The 25,150-nt window shown below is 33.3% G+C and overlaps 1 protein-coding gene across 1 annotated transcript; it reads left to right on the plus strand.

Moving 5' to 3' along the window:
• Positions 1–289: 289 nt before the first annotated feature.
• Positions 290–23,371, plus strand: LOC126827750 (uncharacterized). The gene is made up of 21 exons (XM_056102267.1): positions 290–577; positions 1,840–2,009; positions 2,572–2,644; positions 2,744–2,811; positions 3,217–3,339; positions 3,571–3,709; positions 4,164–4,291; positions 4,916–5,086; positions 5,395–5,633; positions 6,013–6,190; positions 6,572–6,777; positions 7,867–7,963; positions 8,927–9,053; positions 9,431–9,635; positions 11,270–11,327; positions 12,259–12,405; positions 19,024–19,158; positions 21,196–21,324; positions 22,520–22,624; positions 22,800–22,907; positions 23,270–23,371. Exons 1-21 carry the CDS (start codon positions 382–384, stop codon positions 23,369–23,371), a joined length of 2,904 nt encoding a protein of 967 aa, XP_055958242.1. The 5' UTR covers positions 290–381.
• Positions 23,372–25,150: the final 1,779 nt, after the last annotated feature.

Consider the following 25,150-nt stretch of genomic DNA (forward strand, 5'->3'; position numbering starts at 1 on the left):
GAAAACCCACGAGGTTGGACAGGCGACCCTGCTCTTGTCACGTAGGCCTACACGTGGGGTATCGAAACCACGCCATGCACTTGACTCAATATGACAGACCTTATAGTATTCTGCTGTGTGGGATTTTCATTGTTAGATCCAAGCACAAAGTCTACGATATTTCCGTCGAGTTCGGAATAATGAACTTTATTTGGCCCGAAGTCAATTGAAATTTATACTTTCACAACCGGTGCTCCATAAAATTAAAGGGAAATAACTCTAATGTTTATCAACAATGTCAAAGGTCAAATTAGCACATGACAAGAATGGTTACTCGCTGAAGAATATTTGTTTGCACATTAGTTTTATTTAATTAGGCCTAAACAGTTATGTGCATGCATTATGTACGAACTATTTGACGTCGCCAAGTTATTGTCAGTAAGAAAGGATAATGTAGCAAATAGTGAAACCAGTGACATTAATGTCGGCGACAGTAGTACTCCGTCGCCTTCCCCTTCACCGGAAAAAGTTTCCATCAAAAGATATGCATGGCGAGAGGAAGGTGAAAAGTGTTTGCTTGCCGTATATTGCTCAAATGGTGAGGAGCATTTAGTATTCACACAGAATGGGGATAATTGATTTACAATTAGCACTAGCAGCTTTAATTAAAGGAGCTAAATCGCTAATATTTTTGGACCTAGAAATTGACACAAATTAATGGGTCACAATTTACGCATATGTCAATGTTGAATGTATATAAGCTGATTTACATTCAACCGTTTCTGCTTTTACTGTAATTTCTAATCAGTTATGTTCGGCGAAATACGCCAAAAGTCTCCATTAATAGCAATACTTAGCGTCTGGTTATTCCAGTCTACACCGATGATATTTATTGTGCATGCTCTCCAGATAAGAATAAAGCATCACCATTTGACATGACTTGTGGAATATGTCTAGCCGCGTTCTTTGAGTCCCTTGTTCCAATTGGCGCTGAAACGCATTATGGTACACGATAAAATGTTTATTTTGTCTTGAATATTGGATATCAGAAGCCCATCTTTTCCCTGTAAGATCACAAAAACCAATGTTGATTTGAACTGACAAATAATTCGTGTTTTCAATGTCGAAGATTTTTGGTGATATTGAGTTAGAGACTTAGCTACTTTAAACCCACAAAATACAGGAAATCAGGATGACGCAGGAGTGCCATGATCAAGAAGGGATGGGCGTACATGACATAATGGCACATAGAAATGCCATGGTTCAACTACAGATGTCTTCGGTCTTACTCCAGCCATAGTAGTGGATCGTCCTAAGGTGTTCCTTTGAGCAAGTTTTTTAGTTAAATGACTAAAAAAAAAAATGCTTACCTATAGCGCCCCTAATTTACACATAAACTGACCAAAAACTGTACTGCACATATATAGCTTAACATATAATAAACCAATTCCCATTGAAATAAAGGTGAAGCCTTACTGTATAATTATATGATTTGACGAAACCCAACTGCTATGCAAGGCCTCTGAAGACTGTATCAATTGTAGCGGTAAACACAGTATTACCGTGATAATATTGTAGCTAGACGGCACAGCGGACCCAGAGTGACTCTTTCATTCCAGGCATGGATACTGTATTGCATAGCTTATCAAAGTGTTTTTAAACACTTTAAAGGTTACCAAAGTTGTCTTGTTTTAAATTAGCGGCCATGACATATGGAATAATAAATTGCAATGAAGAGCTTTGGTTGAAAAACATTTGTAAATGTAATGTTTATTAAAGGGGTGAAAAAACATTTGTAAATGTCTTGTTTATTATTGCTGCATTAAATCTCACAGCATCTTGTTTTCTCTTAATTTTCAGATTATCTGTTGCTTCGATACAAACCTGCCAGTGATCTTCCCATTATAAAGCAAATACCATGGCCAAAAGTAAACACAATTGTTTCTCTTTGTTTTGATCCAACATTAGTATGGCTGCTTGTTTTAACAGAAAGTCCTGATATTTATATTATTCCGGCCTTATGTCTCTTGGTGAGTTTTAGGAGTACATGTCAGATTTAAGACTTAAAAGAGGTGAAAAATAGTATATTTGAGTGAACCCTGTTGAGTTCCTTCACGGAATGCTATTATCACTCATTACAGAATTGGAAACTGATCTCAAAATGAGGGCCTTAAATTTATAGTATGATTGGAAGTATCCTGTGATTGTGTTGAAATTTTTGAAAGGAACAAAGGCTACATATATTTGGTTATAATGGTTATAAATAAGAGTAACTTTTTTTTGTTTAAACAGTATCTGGACTAATCTGGATTTCTGCCCTAAGTAATTTTTTTTAAGAACTAGGATTTTCACAGTTTGTCTTGTTTCAGATAGCTAGGCCAGGCTCACCTGGAAGACTAAATTGCAATGAAGAACTTTGGTTGAAAACATTTGCAAATGTCATGTATATTTTGGGGGCATTAAAATCTCAAATCTTTTTTTCTCTCCATTCCAATATATGTACATTAACAAAGGATATTATTTCAATTATACTGAATAGTATTTTATTTTATTTATTTATTTTCATTATATTTTATTTACTTTCGTTTAAAGGAACCCAAAGCTAGAATAAACCAACTATGGACAACAAATGATGCTACTTTAATTCCTCTTTCAAAGCCTGCTGGTAAGATTATCTTACATTTTTCTCAATCAGATTTTATTGTAAACATCTATTGATCATATTATTTATTTTCTGCTCTTATAACTTGGAATGTATTTACAGGTGTTGTTACTAAAATTTGTTGGTGGCATACATGGGAAGATGATCAGATTGCTATATATGGCACCAAGGTGGGTAATTTGTTGTAATAATTATTAACTTTGAATAAATTGAAATAATCTGCAAGGAGGATTGACAGAGTTTATAAATATTTTAAATTCCAACTGTCAATGGTTCTTTTATGTGTATGCCAATGCATACACTGGACCTCGGTTTTATCATCGTCATCTGATCTACTACACACTGTCCTTACCAAACCCTCCATCCTGCACCACTGACAAGGGGACACCACACTGGAAATTCCCTGGGAACTTTCTCAGCCAACACCGGGATGGAACCCAGCTGGACTTCCTAGTTAGTGGGCCACTGCCTACTCACTGAGCCACTGCGGCTTCAACATCTGAATCACAAGTCGACAGACACTCACAATGGTCCTAAGCTTTATTTATTATAATGTTATCATAATCTTTTCTAAGGAAGGAGAAATTATATTTGTTGATTTGTTACGAAGAAAGATAGTTACAAGTAAATCTGTTAATGGCTGTGTAATTGATTTAGATATTGTACAAGATGATCAACAGATGACAACATCACTGTTGGTAAGACAATAATGATTTATGTTTTTTTATGAATTCTTATATTGAATAAATACCAATCAAGTGTGTGTGTGAATACCAATCTATTATGTGTAAATATCCATATGCTCTAATCTGTTCAAAGCAAAGATTTAGATAGATAGCAGAATAATGCACAGTTAAACAGACACTTTATTTTTGCCTGCCCCGTATAATGCCTGCATGTTTTGTAAAATTTTGTATTCCCTTTTGCAGATTACAGGAAATTCTGGTAACCAATGGAAATTACTTCTTGAGAGTAGCTCGCCACAAAGATGGACACCATTAAATGATGTTAGTGCATTTGGAGCAGACAAAAGATTACCCATTGTTAAAAATATTTTAGTTAAATCAGGTAAAATAACTTTTAAACTATTATGGTTAAAGTTCATTCCCTTCCTTTTTTTTCAACTACTGTTCTGTTTCAAATCTGAAAATGAATTGTTCAGATTAGCAAAGTTTGGTTTGTTCAATTTCAGACTTAACAATAGCACAGTAGGGGCCTATAATTTAATTTAACAGGGTTAATATATAATTTAATTTAACAGGGTGGAATTTGTATTTTATTGTACCAGTAACAAAAAAAAAATATGTCTTGTTCTTCTGTGTGTTCACAGGTGTTAAAACGAGGCCATGGTTTGATGCAACATTAGCTTGTGTTGCTTAGGCATCATTTCAATATGAAATGTATTGCACTCTCTTTCAGTTTTTGTAACAATTAGAAATATGAATTTTTATATAGATCTTCATCAAACTTAGAAAATATATGATATTGCTGAATTATTTTATTTTGGATACTTGTGTTTCAGATGAGGGTCGATCAATGTTTACACCAGTTAAATTTCAACAATTTGATCGTTCAGTGATACTGTATCCTCAGAATGCTAAGGGCCGCCATTTTGTAACGGCACATTGTGATAAAACTTCAACATATCAGGTAAACAATTTTGTACTGTTTAGATTTTATACAACTTTTGAATTCATACAACTTTTTAAATTTTATACAACTCTTTGTGCTTTCTCTTAAACAGAATAAAATCCAATAAACAGATTTGGCAACCTCAAATTAAACAGATACCAAATTAAATAGACAATATCTCTCCCAAAGAAGAAAGATAAATGTAGATGATTTTGATTAACATATTCAGAATAAGCATAGACGTAGCCTTGTTATTAATAATCCAAGCAGGGACATAGTAAGACATTTTTCACTGGCATTCATTGAACACTAAAAAACTGAATTTTGATATGACTTGTAAATTGACGGTTAATAATAACAACATGTATATATCTCTGTGATACCATGACATACTTCACCTAATTTTGATTCAATTTAATTTGAATATAGCGGATGTAACTTTATAGTAAGATTATAAATTAAGTAATTTCTTTTTGTGAAAATGAGTTTTTTCAACAAAGATATTACCAACTTTTTTTTATCCAGCAAAAGGAAGATTTTTCAAGGGCAGTGGAATTAATTCCAGTCTTAATGAATTGCAAATGAATAAATGTCTTTTATAGATAGATAAATAAATAAATGAATAAATCTGTCTATTTCCAGGTATATGATAGCTGTGTAGAACATTCACCATTTTTCATATATAAATTACCTATCGGTACATATGATGTGATATTAACTGATAGTATTATATTTGCTGTATCTAGTATACACGGACAACGTCTGCTTGTTATATCCAATCAAAAAGCAGAAATCTCTTCAGAAGATCAACAGGTTAGTTGTAATTTTTTTAAATTTTCATTAAGATAAGATTTGTATATTTTATCTATAACACATGAATTACTGCCTTGTTATGTAGATCTTTGAAATATCTTTAAAGTATCTACGGGGTACAGAATTCTTTATTTATGATTTTCAAGAGTATTAAAATAAACAAAATATTTTGATAAATTTTGGGTATGTCACAGGCATGCTGAAGCACCATGTTGTATTAATTTTCACATTAACAAAATTTAATATCAGACTAAATAATTGGATTATATTTTTTTTCCATGTATTACCCATTTCCTATTTACTTCCAGGATTTCAATAAAGATGCTATTCTGCAAAAGTTTGAGATGCCACATGGAGAAAAAGTCTTGGGAACTGAGAAAAAGAGTTTTCCATTTTATTGGCATGAGAAAGCAGAAGCTGCCTCAAAGCAAGAAAAGAATGATTCAAGTGGAATTCCATCTCTACAGTCAATACCTATTACATCCCATACTGTTTTAGATGGCTGTATCATAGTTACCAATTCTTCTGTCTTTGAATGTAGACCAAGGTAAACTTCTAAGCCCTACATACTATTTTGTCTCAAGATGTTAGGTAGGGATGGTTTGACAGAGGTGTCTAATGATAGTAATTTAAATCATATGGTCTATGATCAATTTTTGGTTTATTATCCTATGCTTCTGTGTCACAAAAAGCAGATTTGTCTGCCTAACCATGTGAGTTTTTTTTAGCGGTCTTTGTTTTCCCCCAATTACTGAGGTAAAAATATGTCTGTCTTGAAATGACCTAATTTGTGTAAGTGGATGTAGCCACGGAAACTAATATTCATGATTTTACTTTGGGAGTGTTTGTTGGTATTTTTGAAATTATTTTGTAATTATTACAAATTTATAATCAGATTATTTGATTATGGGGTTTATATTTTGTAGAACATCACCTGAAAGATTATTTATAAAATTAGCAGTAGAGAATAGTGATGCTGCTATAGCAGAATCTTTAGGTATCAGTATTGGGTTAAATCTGTCCAATCTGTTTGAATTAGCTGCTGATTATCTTCTAGAAGTTAATCAAGCATCTCAAGCTCTCAATCTTTATCATATATCTAAAGTAAGTACCATCTAATCATTCTTTTCATTAACTATGTACTTTTGATTTGTGAATCCCTGATTTGAGTGAGACTTTTCATCGATATGTATATTTATTATTTTCTTCACGACTTCCTGAAGGGCCGTGGAAGTCAAACAATAAAACCACTGGATATCCCAGGTTGGAATTCCAGAATGGGTCGAAAAGAATTACAGGAATTTTCAAACCAGGCTGACAAGTAAACTGGTGTCTAGTTGTTCGATTGGGATGAAAAACTGAAAATGCTTCTGTCTGGACAAAATTCTTTTTCCTAGCATTGCACAGAAATAAAGAAAGATACAATATTTTCAGATAAAATATTTTTGTTTTTGTGTACTATGAAGAATTTTTAATCTGTTTCAGTGTTCATACTTAAAGAGGGTAACCAGTTTATTAAAGCATAAGTATTATTCAGAAGCAATGACATTATTACAGAGAGTTCTGGGTAATAGTCATATTGAGTTAAATACAGCAGAAAGAAAACATATGTCAGATCTAGCACTACGTTGTTATATACACCAAATAGGAAGTAGACAAAATAACAGTACAGAATTTCTACAAGATTTCAGGTGAGTTTAATTTATTTTTTTCAGAAATTTGAGTATTATTCAAATTCAGTTACCTTAACTGACTTTGTCAGTTACCTTAACTGACTTTGTCTATATTTATGTCCCCCGCCTTTCCAAGAAAGCAGGGGACTATTAAAATGGGTTCGTCTGTCTGTCTGTCTGTCACACTTTTTGGTCTAGAATTTTCAAACTTGGTGTAGGTGTTTATTAGGTCGATGCCTTGATGGAGTTCGAAGATGAGCATTTTCTGCTTATGGTAAGCAGAGATAAGCAATTTGATTGGTTGATGGTTTTGGGCACAATAACTTTGGTTATGATTAAGTGAGAGCTATGAAACTACGAGTATAGATTCATATCATTACCTTGACTAAGTTTGATGGTGAGAATTTTCTGCTTAGGCTAAGGAGCAATAAGCAATTTGATTGGTCAAGACTTTGGAACATAACAACTCTGCTTTTAATTGAGGTAGAATGTTTAAAATTGATGTTGATGTTCATTAGGTGAATGTCTTGATTGAGTTCAATGATTAACATTTCCTGCTAAAGCTAAGCAGAGCCAAGCAATTTCTTTGACTTTGATTCTATCTGATAGAGAGTGATGCAAATTGGTGTATAGTTGATAATCAGTTTGATTGCTCGATACTTTTGAAAAAGATAAATGTGTAATTAATTTATATGTGTCATCTATTTATTTCGGTGGGGAACATCAACCTCACTTTTGGCTTGTTCTTATTATGGATGGAGTGGGGGCCTAGTCGTCTCTAAAACAGTATGCTACATATTATACGCTATATTTCATGGGCTTGATCATATTAAGATAAACAGGCAAAATCCTCATGGTTTTTAGAATCTGTTGCCATAGCAAAAGAAACTGGAATAATATTGACAGGATTTAATTGCACAATCTCTTTACTGTCAATCAATAATCACAATGTTACGTGATCTTTTGCCAAGACAGTATTTCAATGGCCTTGAAAGTGCTTTTGCAAACATGCTTGTTCCTTGATAAGTATTACATTGATTGGGATCAATTGATTATGTGATCATATTAGTTCAGTTCTATGTATTTAAAGGGTGGGTTGTTTTTCAGAACATTTCTACTGGGAAGTTTTTCTTTTGATGAAAAAATAGCCTTAGAACTTTTAGCTGAATATGGTTTTATTGAACAGATACTAGATTTTGCCAAGGTAATCATTCATGTAATTAAAGATATATAAATTATATTGGATTAACCTGGACTTGGTACATGTAGATGTTTAATACCCAGATCTTTGAAGACAATTAGAGAAAAGTGATATATTAATACTAGTACACACCTGGACACACTGAAACTCACGGAAACTGCTGTTCCTTAGACTTCCTCAAACTGCCCGAGATATTGATTTTTATTACATATTATATTTCTTCTTAATACCCCAACATGTCAGAATCAATGTTAAATATAGACTCGTAACACCACATACAATCAAAAGAACTTTCATTATAAAACATATTTGTCTAAAAATTATTCAGATTGAACAGAGATGGTATAACTAAGTTTTCATTGGTTGCTGTTGATAGATGAATATAGTATAGTAATTGTGCTATCATTTTTGTACAAGCCAGTTTATTCTTCATGCGGTTCTTTTTATAGTCCAATGTGCTAAGCTTAAACATGCATTATGCAAGAGCAAAATCTGCTTATTACAAGTCTTTCTTTAGGCCTGAAATGTTATCTAAATTATCAATTAGACATTAATTAACTTATCCAGACCATAATAAACTCTCGATGTCAAGGCTAGCCTTCGATTTAGGCTGGATTAGATTCCTATATGCCGCTAATGGCCAAAGATAATTAAATCAGAAAAAGTGGATAATCGAGACTATGCTGTTTATATTAATGATTTTAGTAATGATAACCGAGACTATGCAAAAATTTCAACGGCTTCTTTCTCGGCTCATAGTGGATCAATTTGACTGAAATTTTCAGCAAATTACCTTTACACTATCTAGTTTTTAACTATTATAGTGAGAACTGCCATCTCTTTATCTTATCTCCCATAATGTATCTTTAATTAATAAAAATAATGCATATTTTTTACTTTTTAAATATATTTGAAAAGTCTAGCTTGTGACATACAGTGGTCATGATTTTATTTTTGTACTATCAGGCGAGAGGTCTTGTTATGGAAGCATTAGATTTATTACAGTCTAAAGGAAGGTATAATATACCGTTACATTTATTAGAAGATCTTATTTCTAGAGGTTTCCAGGCACATTTATTGAAGGCAGGAGAAGGTAGGAAAATATATAAATTTACCTACTCTTTGCTCAACAGTAGTACAAACAGACTAAGTATTGAGTGGTGGTTTATTCGTAACATTTCGGGTAATACGACTCTTTTGCAAATGGAAAAGGCTCATTTAGAATAGGCCTACACAATTATATACCTGTAACAATCATTTGTTGCCTAAGAAAAACATGTATTGCATTAATCAAACTTAACTTCAGCTCCACTTATTCAGTTGCTATTTCTTAATTTAATTCATAACTTAATTCTTTAAGTAATCATCTCAAACATTAGATTTAGAAGTAAGTAAACTAAAATGGAATAAAGTACTAACTAAGATATATACAGGTATGTAATTTGATGAAACTTTGTTCTTGTTTTTCAGGAACATTTATCCAGTGTTTATGTAGTGAAGATCTAGTTAAATTGTTATTAGTTAAACCTCAGTTAGCTATACAGAACATCCATCTACTGGAAACAGAAATAACAAATTTACATATAGATTTATTATCTAGATTAGCAGAAGTGTTTGATCCTTCTAAACAAGTAATGCAAGGTTTTCTTAAAAGAAAGTCAAGGTCTAGACAGAGGTTTGTTGCTGAAGTTTATAGTTCTAAGGAATAGATTCGCCGTCTAACCTCGTGACTTTTCTCCTGCTCCACTGGTTTCTCCCCATAGCTAACGACATTATGTGCAATCGAATTATAGTGTGTCTGTTTCTCTCTCTTCTCTCTCTCCCTCGACTGTTTTGAGTTTGAAATGGCCCACTGACAATAATTGGCTTTGGCTGTTTATTCTATAGAAAAGGCCCAGCATACGAAAAAGCATGTTTTCCAAGTTGCAATATGTAAGTAAATAGCTGGAGATTTTAGAAAATGTATTGTCTGAGAACTGAGATTTCTACTAGTAGTTCAGATCTTTACAATATTTTTTTTTAACATAAGATGTGGATTAAAAATATTTATTTAATTTTATTTTCTTGGAGTATGGAGGCGGCCGTGGTGTTGTCGGTTGTAGTTGTTGTAGTTGTACTGCAAGAGAAGGGTATGGGTGTCATTGTTATATAAATTATATTCGTTGATTTTTGTCTTGGCGGCAAGCAATATTTTCCATTTCTTATGTTTATTACATTAAAACATTTATTTCTTTGACTTAATAGTAAACGAAATGGGCTAATGAAGACAGGCATACGCCATATCGTGTCCTTATAGATGAGGGAAATTCTGCCCGAGACCAGCGCTAATCTAGCTGCCAAGAATTCTTTTACGTCTCATCCGAATGAGTATACATTGTCCAAGGCCCCCTGTCCTGCACCAGTGGCAAGGGGGAACCACGCCCGTGGATTTCGGTGGATTTTTAGTATGATGCACATGGAAAGGTCATCTATATCTACAACTTGGTACCAAAAAACCTTCTAAAGCAATTTGTGGTGGGTCTGTCAGTATTTTGACTAGACCCATACTCAAATAGACTATCGCGAGACTAGATTCATGCATATTACAGTAATAGAAGTCTTCCACGCAGGACATTTTGGCTGGTTTTCAGGACGCGGGACTTGGAAACATTTTGCAGTATGGGTGGTCACCCTAAAATAGCTGTGAATTGTTTAAGGAATGTATACTGATTTGGGAGCAGTAGTTTCAGGTGTTTTCAAAAATAATTTACAAAGATCAGAGTAAAAAATACCAGCTTTCTTTAATTTTTGCAGTGGACTGGGGTTGTTAATGTTTACATGTATGTGGGCGTATTATGCTGACTCCCCTGTCCGTCCGGACATCTGACCCTCCACAATTTGTTTGTGGACAGTATACAGGTCACAATTTTTATCTGATTTTGAAATATAGGTCTATCTCACAAAGATCTTGGTTCCTTGCGATATTGGCATGTAGCGGACCATAACTTCATGGATTATGGCCCCTGATTGTTCGAAAAATCCTGTTTTTAGCTTGTGGTCCCTCTAGAGGTCACAATTATTATCCGATTTAAAAAAAACATTCGAATATATCACCGTTACCCCGTAATTTGGTTGAGTTCAAATTTCGTGAAAATCAGACCATAGTAGGTGGTAGGCAGTAGGCAGAACACTTTTCATAACTTGCAGCTGACCTGGATTTTGGAAGTTGAATTCAGGACTTGAACCATGCAACTATAATCATCTACTTTATTGCTAGTTGTGTCCTCCTGCTTCCATTAATTAATAGAGCAATATTCATATCATTTTTAGGACTACAAGTTTAAATTCTTTGACATCATTCATCGGAGAACAATCAGAAGTCATGATGGTAAGCAATCCTTAATCACATTTGTGAACAAACTTTTATTTTTACGTATTTAATGTAATGGGATGATTTTTTCTGGGTTAGCAGCATTGCCAAGAAAGATGGAAGAGGCTTAGCAAGTGACGGTCCTTAAAAGATGACTGTTCAACATATAGTTCAAAATTATATAATATATTACACATTCGGATTCTGCTCCATGTCCTGCACTTGATCGTTCATGAAATGGGGTTCACCATCCTACTTTTCAGGGAGCCACGGTCACTCAGTGAGTAAGACATTGGCTCACTGCCCTGGAGGTCATGTGTTTGATCCCGGTGTTGGTTGAGAAATTTCATCTTGGTGCAAGACAGAGGGCCTAGCAAGGGACAATGTAAACATTGTTAGGATGGGACGAAAAATCAATGTCTCTTGTACACATTTAGGTGCATGTATCCTTGGCAAGTGGAATTCGATATAAGACTAGGTCATAGCGCAAAATTTCCCTCAAAGCCCAGACGGAGCAGAAAAGAAGGTCATTAAACCCCATTTCATTTCATTTCAATCCTACTTTTCTGCACTAGCTAATGAATACAGGCGTATGCCATGTGCTGTGACGGAAATTTCATCAAATTCTAAATGCTAAGGGATCTTTTATGTTGCTACTAGTGTGCAAAGAGAACCTGTTTTTCATCCCTTAAAAATGACTAAACCATTTTCATTGCCAGGCTCTCCATCTAAAATAAAACCAGACATGGGAATCAACATCTGTTGATTGTGGGATCGAACCCAGTACCTGGCTAGAGATGAGCCAGCATCATACTCACTGAGCCACTGTGCCTGATCGAACATCTTGACCGGTTTAGCTCTTGATCTACTGTTTCCCCTTTAAAATTACATAATTTTCCTGTGTTTAATTACCATTAAATGTGTTATTACGATGTTCTTTTATTGATAGATCAGCGATAATATTGATAATTATGAACTGGTTGAATTTTTTCTGCGAATAGTTCTCCTACTGAATAATAGACGACAGTTAAACTGTACCAAACCTCTTAATATTCATCAACTTTTAACTAACTGGGATTTTGATTATACAGAAATAGTAACTGCTAAGGGATCTTTTATGTTGCTACGAGTGTGCAAAGAGAACCTGTTTTTCATCCCTTAAAAATGACTAAACCATTTTCATTGCCAGGCTCTCCATCTAAAATAAAACCAGACATGGGAATCAACATCTGTTGATTGTGGGATCGAACCCAGTACCTAGCTAGAGATGAGCCAGCTTCATACTCACTGAGCCACTGTGCCTGTGTTTAATTACCATTAAATGTGTTATTACGATGTTGTTCTTTTATTGATAGATCAGCGATAATATTGATATTTATGAACTGGTTGAATTTTTTCTGCGAATAGTTCTCCTACTGAATACTAGACGACAGTTAAACTGTACCAAACCTCTTAATATTCATCAACTTTTAACTAACTGGGATTTTGATTATACAGAAATAGTAAGTATATTTTATTGTTTTTAGTAAGATCCCCAGATTTATACAACCAGGTTTCTCCATGTCAGTTTGACAGGACAACTGAAAGTGTATATTCATTTGGATGGGACGAAAAACTGACGTCCTGTGTATACCACTGGCAGCATGTCAAATATCTCCTGACAGTGGAAATAAGACTAGGTCATAGAGTCAAGCACTGCTCCGAGGGCTGACTGAAAAGTTCTAAGTCTGAAAGGATAGATCAATTGGGTTGAAACAAACTTTTGCCAGCACCAAGTACAATCATTGAATGAATCATAGATATAAGAACTGCAACTATAGTGTTATTATTGTCTTCGTACCAGACCATCTTGTGAAATCACCAGAAATGGACAAAACTGGGTGCCAAAGCTCTTGACCTGTTTCCAAAAATAAAAAAAAGGAACTAGCCGGTCCTCATTTTCCTAGTAATGATGATGTCATGTCAGCTGTGAACAGCTAGTGACTTTGTACAGGTCTATCATAGATAAGCTTACTACTTTTCAGCCAGTCCTTGTATCCTTGAAAAATTTACCTCAATGCACACTGGTTGTTAAATGCATGTATTCATGAGCTTGGTTGGTGCAGAAAGTAAGATGGTTAAAATCCCATTTTATTTTACTTCCTTCAACTTCTAGACTATGAAATTCCAGAGAAAGTATTCCATTATTCAGTATATGAATGACCTTCAAGGCAAACAGACGTAAAACCATTTTACATCTGTTGTTGGCACAGGGAGTTTATGTTTTTTTCTTTAGATAGGTTGAGTCTTCTTGTGAGAGGATATAGTTGAGCTCCTCTAAAGTTTTTATAGATTGATTTATATATATACATCTGGCGGTAGTTTTTACTTTGATGTCAATAGCAGTTATATCTCATAACAACCTGTCATGACATCATCATAGGTTGATATATTCGTTCATATCAACCGCTGATGAGTCATGACAGGTTGATATTTCATATCAACCGCTAATGACGTCATCTCAGGTATATATATTGGGCTCATATCAACCGCTGATGACGTAGATGATCGAAATAATACCAAAAAACACAGAAATAAATTTTTATTCTTTTGACAATTAAAATTTGTTATGGTACAGTTTCTAACATTCAGGACCGAAATAGATGGCATACTTATTGACATACATGTATTTAGATCGGTTATCCATGTCTAAGACATCTTTCAGAATTTTCTTTTCGTCAACATTGCGATTATTTCTCCACACACTACAAGACTTTAAAGTATTTATCCTCCAAGAGTTCCTTTGTAAATTATTTTTGGGTACAGTCCCCTTAAAACAGGCTTTGGATAGATCCTCGTTGATATTTGCATTCACATCTATTCCATCGTCAATATGTTGGCTAAAAAGGATTGATTATTCGTCTGACTTCGTATTACTATCCATTTTGTTTTTGCTTTCAATTCAATAGTCCAAAATGGCGACGTATAAACAAAAACATGCACGTAATTGCACGTGATTACTTCGGTAATTTTCGCTATTTGGCGGAAACTATCGAGCAATTATCCAATTGTTGTTGCCTTTTAATGGAAGAGCCCATTAAATTTAAGGGTGAAATGGCGTTGTATATGTCGGATATAAACCTACTCTCCCTCGAATTGATATGGTAGAGAACGCTTGGGCTTCTCTACCATATCAATCTCGGGTAGGTTAATATCCTATAAATATCAGTATGTGTTTTAAGTTAATATATATATGAATTACAGAAAGAGAATATATCTAGTCAGAAGAAACCTAAGTTGGCTTTACAGTGTAGTTTAATCGGTGGTGGACCAGATCATGGAGCTGCTATTAGAAATGGTGATCTATATACCTGGGGACGGGCAAAAGATGGGAGGTAAAATAGATTCTGACAGGACAGGGGTTGTTATTGCCCTCCTCCCCACCAGGGTCTTTTAAAAATTATCATCTATATATATATTTGTGACTGCCGTTTGTCTGTCTGTCTGTCTGTTCGGGGTTGGTGGCTACACTAGGTCTGCCCCGAGTCTGAAATTTGGGGTATAGGGGTAGCTCGGACCGGGGAGTAGCATAGGCCAGGTGGCGTTAGTCTACCCCTTCCAGTTTCGGAGTTATGACCCCCGAGCGAAGCCGGTCTGTTCAGGGTTGGCGGCTACACTAGGTCTGCCCCGAGTCTGAAATTTGGGGTATAGGGGTAACTCCGACCGGGGAGTAACATAGGCCAGGTGGCGTTAGTCTACCACTTCCGGTTTCGGAATTATGACCCCCGAGCGAAGTCTGTCTGTTCGGGGTTGGCGGCTACATCTGCCCCGAGTCTGAAAGTTGGGGTATAGGGGTAGCTCGGACCAGGGAGTAACATAGGCCAGGTGGCGTTAGTCTACCACTTCCGGTTTCGGAGTTATGACCCCCGAGCGAAGCCGGGTATCCTGCTAGTACATTATATATATATTTGTCCAAAATGAACTAGTTTGTGTTGGGTGGACCTTTACCCATTAGGTGCTAAGAGTCAAAATGTCTCAAAATAAACTTATGGAAGGACAATTATTGATTTATTTAGGGGACGTTTCGAAGAGTATACTCTCAACGTTTTCAAGCAAGTTACTAAATGCCTCTAAAAGATCATCTCAAAATAACTCGTCCCTAAAGTTTTCTATATTTAGGTCAGTCATGTCTTTTGTCCTGTGTCAATAATCAGTAATGAGGTGATGTAATTCATTTAAATGACAGTATTGTACGTTTATGTATTTGTCATTCATTAAATTACATTATTACTGTGGACTCTGTCAATTCTGACATTGTACTGGATCAATACAATATGCCGGATTACACAGCATGTCGAAACACTCATTTACCTCAATATCGGAAGTATTATACCAAAAGTATTATTGTACCTCCGAATACCAGAAGTATTCTTATTATAATGCACCCTTGAATACCCAGAACTTAAAATATGATAACGCTTTCTGTACATTCTGTATGATCACACATTATGAACACAATATTATTATGATAGTGATTCTTCATCTCGGCAATTTATGTATAATGTCGCTATATTTGATGTGAGAAACTCAAATCAAATACCAAACACTCTCTTACGGGTGATTATGAAATTATCAAGGTAATCAACAAAGACCAACACGTGTTATATGCTCACAGATAATTGATTGGTGATTGCTTGTCGGTTAAGACCCACTAATTGAAGGCCAGATTATCCAATGTTAATTGAACACAAATTTTGTGACGGGACCGCTGATTGATGCCGTAATTCGGAATATTCAGAATCCAGACTACTCAAAACTTTTTTGGTTGAAGTAATAAGGAAATAGATCGGGACATGAAAATGATGACGGATTTCATAGACTGCCGTAGTATTCAGATGTCAGAAGTGACAGAGTCCACTTTATATTACATTAATTGTTTGTTTTTCAGATTAGGACATGGTGATTTAGTATCAGATAGAGCTATTTGTACACCATGTCGTGTAGAAACATTACATATGTTACAAATTAAAGTCTCTTCTGTTTCCTGTGGTGAACAACATACCATGGCAATAACACAACAAGGCGTATGTAATTATTGAACACTTCAATTCATACATTATAATTACTGATAGTTTAACCAATTGTTAATGTAAAAACACCAAAACAAGGAGCTGAATTACAATTATATCCTTTACGGTTCCCTTAGTCTTTAATCTAATGATGTTCGGCTTAAATTGAACAGTCCAACAGACTCATTTTTCAACTGATATTTTATCTGATAACGAGTGCATTACATTCAATCATCACTAAACCAATATTAGTCAATTTTGTTTTCTCATAGGAAAGAAATATATAAAACAATCATTACTTTCTTATAAAGCAGGCACTTTCAATTTAGTGGCATCTAGAAAAGAATAGTTTAGGAAACTATAGGATACTAAATTTAAAAAGAGTGAATTAAATCCTATTCAATCAAAAGACAGTTTTGTTCAATGCAAGGATGTTCAAGCAATAAAATTTTTGTTTGATTTAGCAGTTTAACTCTAATTAGGATTTTAAATTTAATTAGATAACTTCTATTGACATTTGTCTAAATAAAAGTTTTTATTTGAAAGTGTATGGTTGAGGTAGTTTTTGTGATGACAGATCTCTTTATGTTTTTGAAGGTATATGGTTGGGGTAGTTCTTTGTATGGTCAAGTTGGTGTTGGTACACGTCATACCTATACTCGGCCTATGTTATTGGAGACATTTCTAGAACTAGGAGAAACCGTTGTTGCTATAGAATGTGGACAATATCATACATTAGCTCTTTTAGAAAATACCAAGTAATTTATCTATATTATCTTTATCTATATTAGCTCTTTTAGAAAATACCAGGTAATTTATCTACATTATCTTTTCAAGAATGCCAAATTTGTATACGGCACATGGTCATCGTATCTGTCAGTCCTTTCGTCCATTGTTGTTTATGTTTAAATTAGTGAAATGAAGAATCCTATTTAAAGATACATTATGGGAGATAAGATAAAGAGATGGCAGTTCTCGCTATAATAGTTAAAAACTAGATAGTGTAAAGGTAATTTGCTGAAAATTTCAGTCAAATTGATCCACTATGAGCCGAGAACGAAGCGGGTGAAATTTTTGCATAGCCTCGGTCATCATTACTAAAATCATTAATATAAACAGCATAGTCTCGATTATCCACTGTTTTGATTTAATTATCAATGGCCGTTAAGCTGCATATAGGAATCTAATCCAGTCAACATCGAAGGCTAGCCTTGACATCGAGAGTTTATTATGGTCTGGATAAGTTAATTAATGTCTAATTGATAATTTAGATAACATTTCAGGCCTAAAGAAAGACTTGTAATAGGCAGATTTTGTTCTTACATAATGCATGTTTAATTTCAACAATTTCTGCTAATCACTTCTAGAGTTAAGGCCCTTGTTTCACCTTATAAATGTTCGAATGAAAAAAGTTATCATCCAATCTGTATTACATTGATTTGCATTATTTAAATTAGGAAAATGAAGAAGCCTTTTGAATTTCATGAATTTTCATTAATTACTTCTAGAGTTATGGCCCTTGTTTTCGATTGTTGAACCTTGTGAACACTACAACAAAAAAACGTTATCATCCAATCTGTATGAAATTGACGTGCTATGTACATTATTTACACAAGTAAAGCGAATTTCTGTTAATTACTAATAGAGTTATGGCCCTTATTTCTCTCTGTAGAACCTTGATATCAATGTCTTTTAAATGCTCCCATTACCTACAAAAGAATAAATATGTGACATATGTGGGCATATGTTTCACTGCCTGTCAAGTGGACAATTGCTAAGAATGAAAAGTATAGTTCTCATTCTTTTTCTCTGCAAATAATTAGGACCTTGTAGGAAATCATGAGAATGTGACTATTTTAACATTCTGTATATCAACAACAGTCTTTAAGTCATTAATATATTTTTTCCACTTTGTGTTAATGTTGTACAATACTATGGATGTTTATTTTTCAGTGTTTATAGTTGGGGATGGGGTGTTCACGGTCAACTAGGTCATAATGATCCTGAAGATCAACTTGTACCTAAGAATATCAAGTCACTGTGTGGTAAAGATATTATTAGAATCGGTGCAGGGTATTGTCATAGTTTATTTTTATCTGCTAATGTGAGTTCATGTTTTACTTCTTTTTTTGATTGTTTTGTTATAATTAAGCAATTTAACGTAGTTGACATTTTACATGTAACTTGAAGAATCTTTTAAAGGTGGCTTTGATTGTAAAATTTTGAATTTCGATGTTAATCTAAAAAATATAGTTCTTTGGATCCTTATCTTAAACATGTCATTTAAGTTTTACCTTGAAAAAATTGGCCAACTCATTGTGCATCGTGTACTTGAGTGTGTCTTATATATGGGTGCATCTTATACATGGGTGTGTCTTTTATTAGGCCCATCTTATACGTGGGTGTGTCTTATACGGATGCATCTTATACATGGGTGTGTAGTGTATTATAATATTGTATTTTAAAATAAACTCTGTTTTCGGGTTAGAAAATAAATCTTTTCTCTGTAGTTTGCAGAGTTCATATAATAATTTGTGGAAGCATTGTAGAGACATTAATGATTAATGGAGTGGGGGGGGGGGTGTCTTTTAAAATTTTCTTTTAGACATTTGCTTTGATTTGGATAGAATTGATACTAATGATTGATGATTTTAAATGAATTTCAGGGTGATATATATACATCTGGATGTGCATATTTTGGTCAGTTGGGTATAGGTGATAATATTAAAAGAACAAAACCAGTTGTAATAGAAGGAATACCAGAAGGTGTCATAGCTATATCTACTAAATATTTTCACTCAGTAAGTTTGCTGAATAAGTAAATGTTAAATAATCCTCAGTTGGAAACTAAACAAAATTGTTGAATATTTAATGCACTTTATGAATTAAATAAATATTTCATGATGACTAAGAAACTTATTGTCATAATATATATTTACCGACATTTTAAATTGTTTCAGATGAAAACATGTAAATTGTTCATGTTTTGGTGTGGATCATGTGAGACTTCTTATTTCCAAACTTATAAATAAATGTCACAAGAATTTGGATTCTCTTTTTTTATTTATATACGCATCATGAAATTTTTGTAAAATTGTTATGTAAATTTGTTGAGTTTGACTTTTGCTTAAACATAGAGAAAAAAACTGAAAATATTCAGTCTATTTAGATTTCTTTCTAAGGTTATTTTGTTTTTTCAGGTAGCGATCACTGCCAATAATCATGTTTATTCTTGGGGATGTCATCCATATAGTCTTCGTTTCTCAGCCCATTCTATGAAACGTTCTCGTCAACATGGTCAACCAATGATTGATCCTATACAAGGGTTTTTAAATCCTGTGTTAGTTGATACATCATTTGTAAATGGTAAACTTATACAGGTATGGATATTATTACAACTGTTATTCTACCTTAAAATTCGAGGTATGTGTAGTATAAGGTTTATTTTTAATTGCTGTCTAAGCTACATTGCTAAATTTGAAAACATTTAATAATCTACCAGGAAAAATATATTTATTATCGAAACATTATATTTTTCGAGATAATTCAAAGGATACTATTTTGATAATCTACCAATATTAACATAGCTGCGATGCATTACAATGATTAGATGATTGCTGCATGTGCTGAGATTTCTGTCTGATACTCAGTGGTTGACCTTTATGATAAATAAGCAATTTGAGTCTAAAGTTTGATTTTTCCTGGGCATTACAATTATATTTTGAGATAAAATATATCTGATACAGATACAGTTCTGTTATGATAGTTTTTCTGGAAGCATATATATAATGCTCCTGAAAGTTACCCAGTAGTAGATAATAAAGTATGGGATATAAACAAGGGAAATAACTCTGTTTAAATGTATATTACAACCTTCTCCTTAGTTAAGTAAATAATCTAGACAAAGTAAAGATATAACTTTCTTCTAAATACAAATGAAAATTGTTACAAAGCTAAACATATTTTAAACAAATTTATCATATTATGTACATATATAGGTAGCCTGTGGCAGTTTTCATAATGTTGCCTTGACAACAGATGGAGATGTTTATGTATGGGGTAGAAATGTTGATGGTCAACTTGGGATTGGACATAAGATAGAAGAGGTAACTTCTTTTTTTTGGTTTTTGAGCATCACAAAAAGCAAAACTGATATTTCTTTGCATAATGTCACTTAATCTTCTAAAATAAAAATGTAGTCGTGACTTTAATCAGAATAACATATCATATCAACCCAATTAATACTGGTGTATGTATCATTCAAAGAGTTCCTACTCTACAACATTCTTTCTTGGTTAATACCAAGTCTGAGCTCTATAGACAAAAATATGTAAATTAAAAGTTAGAAAAGAATTATCAGTGTGTTCTGCTGTTTAAAATTGATTCATGATACCCATGTCAAAGTAGTATCAGGTGTTTGAAAAGAATATATCAAATATTACGGCACATTTATAGCAAATAGAATCCTGCTTATTATTACTGTTTTGTTTTATTATTCATGTGAATTAAGAATCAGTTAGTACACATTATCTCTGGCTAGTTTGTATAATTGAATGTATAATAGGTGTAGAGATTTACACACTTCCAATAAACATTTGGTCTCTGACATCTATTTTGCTTTCTAATTTTATAATATTTAAAGTTCATAGGCGTATTATTTAGTGTTTGTCAATAATTGACTGTCAAATATGTTCCCTTTTACCCTATACAAGTCTTAGGAAAATATATTTCTACATTTGATTACTTTTGTAAAAGTCTCAGGAAAATATATTTCTACATTTGATTACTTTTGTAAAAGTCTCAGGAAAATATATTTCTACATTTGATTATTTTTATAGAAAATACCTGTGATGTTGACTAAGATTAATGATCATCAGTTTATTAGTGCTAGATCTGGTGGTGAATATACTATAGCTCTTGATAGTGACTACCAGGTGTGGGTCTGGGGCAAAAACGAAAGTGGACAGGTAGGTCATTTTAAGTGTTGGCCAAGAAAGTTCCTCAGAATTTTCCGATATGTTTTCCCCATGTCATTGCCTCGGTGGTGCACGACGGATGTTACAAAAAAACGAGGTCCTGTGTACACATTGACTTGCATGTAAGAGAAAGCCTGACAGTTGGAATTCGATATAAGAGTAGGCCGTATCGTACTGAATGGCGTATGCTCGTCTTTATTAGGCCAGTCGGTGCAGAGCAGTAAGACATTAAAGCGCATTTCATATTCATATCCTATCATTTCAATGCGATGAATTAAAAAAATATGTTACATTACATAATTATCTTGGATTGCTAAATATTTCGGCATGTAGGTTTCTAGTTGAAGTCTTTAGGCTCTCAAACAATATCAAATACTCTGGTCCTATCAAAAGGTGTTAGAATGCCAGTTTTAGCAAAAGGGTGACCAGACTTATCACTGATATAAAAATGAAAATTTTGAGCATGAGGAACATCTCATGAATGCTTCCACCTACATTTTCAGATGTTTTAAAGGGGAAAATGTGAGCTGATACATATTAATCAACATGTTCATTATGCAAAATGGATTTAGAAGAAATGAATTTTAAAAAGAAAATTATACATGTAATCTACAGTTCTATTTTATTTTTAAATATTAGCTTGGTTTACCAATGGTTAAAAGTAAACCAATACAAAATGTGAAACGTTCGTCTCCGAATTATAAACGACACGGGACTGGAAGTACACAAGCTGTAGGTACACCTGCCATATTAACTAAACTTCCTTTCCATGATACATTAGGGCAGACATCATGGAAACAGAGATTATTTGCCTCATCAGACAATAGTGATTCAGATCTTTGGGTAAGTACATGTATTTGTGCATTATTTTGATTTCAAAATTAGCACGAAAGAAAATATTTTTACAGCTTATTAGGGGTCTATTATCTTTCTTCCTTATAAATTCCAATTAGCAAAGAAGGTAGTTTTACGGTGAATATTTACATTCTTTATATAACTAGAATATTTTTTACAGTGAATATTCATCTTTTAGGTCTGGAAATATTTCCATTTTGTCTTTGAAAAATAAAACATAACATTACATCTGTATGGAAGAATCTAGATGTCCTAAAAATCAAAAGTTTTAAATATTTTGTTGAGGTTCCAATAAATACCAATTATATTAATTTATGTTGATATGGTATAGGTGTCTGAATATTATGGAGAAGATTGTGAATTATACAGATTACCCGATCTTGGTACTATAGGAACACAACCTTATTGTTCTAGAACCATTCCAGTAGTTCTAAAGGTAAGTTATCTTATATAAGCAAAGCATTATATTATATTGGTTATTGGGGAGCGGGTGTGGTCAAGTGGTCTAACACATATACTGTAAATCATAGGGTCGGTCTATATCTATCTCAATCTCTGTTGGTTTTTTTCTTGTTCTGTATATTCATATATTTATGTTTAATTTATTTCAGCACATGCCATCATATTGTAATAGTTTAACTATATTACGTCTGGCTGTTGACATAGGTGATTGGCAGACGGCAGCAGATATTAATATACTTAATCATAATTATAGTCAGGTTAGTGGTTAATACCTTGTCATAAAGAAGCACTGTAACTAGATCTAAGGTAATATTGGTATAGTCTGCTTTATTGCTGTAGAATCTTCTAGGAATATGGATGCTTTTGTTTGAAAGGGTGGAAATTAGCTTTATTTATTATAGGACTATGCTTTTTGGGGTTCCCTTTTTAAACTACTGCTTGATTGCCCTGCAAGCTTGATGAATTTCAGTATGAACTTTTCTGGGATAATCAAACTTTTAACATCCTGATCATGGAGGAAATAAATATCAATCTTTTACTTTGATTTTCTTATGTATATTGAATTAAGATCGAATTAAATGTGGAATTATAAAAATAATATTATTTTTCATTATTTCAGGCTTTGTCTTGTCATTTGTTATTATTAAGTAAAATAAAAGATATAAGTAAAGAAGAATTCTGTGATATAAGTGTTGATGTGATAGAAAAACATTTCAGGTAAATAAATAATCAAAATATTTTTATAACAAGGTTATTTTGTATTTGTCATCATGCATTGAAGATTGCTTGAAAGATTACATGTACATGATATTACACATCATATGTCAGTTGAATACTGTAAAACAATAAATTAGTATGTTAAAAAAACACCTCTCACCAGATACATTAATTTTATGCACTGGCAAGAAATAATGTATAGTAGTTAGGATAGGATGAAAAACCGAGGTCCAGTGTACACATTGGCATGCAGGTAATAGAATCCTTGACAGTTGTAATTTGAATTAAGAGTAGGACTTTGCTCTGCTGTCTGGGCAAAACTTCCCTCATAGCACACTGCATGGCATATGCCTGCTATCATTAGCCCATTCTGTGCAGAAAAGTAGGACATTAAGCATATTAATTTCATTTCCTTTAAAACATTAAAATCATCAAATCTGATGATAGGCAAATCATTTATGTTGTTAACATATAGTGATGATGTAATGCCAATGGCCTGAACAACAGGGTCATTGCCTAGTTTTTCAAATGGGACAAAAACTGAGCTTCACCTGTGTACATGAGTGTACACATAACAGAACACTTGACAGCCAGAACTAGATGAATAGAAGGCTGTCCGTGCAAAATTCTCCTCCATAGAAAAATAACCACTTGTATGTTGGTCTAAAAATTACTGAAGTATTTTGTTGACAAGATGTCAAGACCATCGATCTTGAGAGGCTTATATGACCGAAGTGGAACCCATAGCTAGTTGTTGCTCAATAGAATTGTTTCAAAAGCAATATATATATAGCACTAATATTTTTTTTGTTTAGATATCTAATATTGTATTTTTTCAGTGTATTAATCTGTGATAATATAAGAGATGATATAAAAGAAAGAGATATCTACTCCATGTGTATTGAGGTTAGTTTCTTTCTATTGCTATCATTTTTTAAAAGTAATTAACTAGAGGTTACATATGCAGTTATATCTTTAACTTTGTTAGTACAAACAAAACATTGTGAAATGGTCTAAAAGCACATATTAATGTAATATGAATGTATATAATTTCTAATCAATTATGTTCGGTGAAATACGTGAACAGTTCAAATTGAACGACAGTCGGTTATGCCTGCTTAGTGTATTCTACATGTTTTTTAAATTATTATTTTGTCGATTGTGAATCAGCCTTTACTAATTACTTCCACATTGTGTTGTAGGATGTGTTTTTATTTGTCCATCACAAAGGCACCCGAAACCATAGAGTACACGACTCGTGTGGTGATTATAAAATGTTAATTGTGTCTTAGATATTGTATATTAGGATCCTATAGTTTCATGGCAAGATAACAACACCAATATTGGTTGAAATTGATCAATATTGAATTCTAATTCGTGTTTTAAATTTCGAATATTATGGAAAATATTGAGTTAGAGACTTAGCTCATTTAACACACACTAGCTAACAGCAAGATAGAATATATTGCTTTAAATCATCATAAGCTTATTCTATGGTTCCTTTTCTTTTAAGGTCATTCAGTATTGGGAGAAATGGGATTTGCCAGTAGTAAAGTTAGAAGAAATTTTTATAAATCATATGTCGTATTTATCATCGTCACTAAGTCAAATATTATTTCAGTAAGTATATAACTATTGTTATTAAACTTGAGTCTGGGTATTATTCATACTGAGAATATTCCATTTTCTAACCCTATGTACTGTTCTTTATTCTTTAATACTTTTCATGTTATAAATTCATAAAAAGGGAGCAGTGGTCGCTCAGTGTGTAAGATGCTGACTT

The sequence above is a fragment of the Patella vulgata genome, chromosome 7, assembly GCF_932274485.2.
Source record: "Patella vulgata chromosome 7, xgPatVulg1.2, whole genome shotgun sequence".
Classification (NCBI taxonomy): Eukaryota; Metazoa; Mollusca; class Gastropoda; family Patellidae; genus Patella; species Patella vulgata.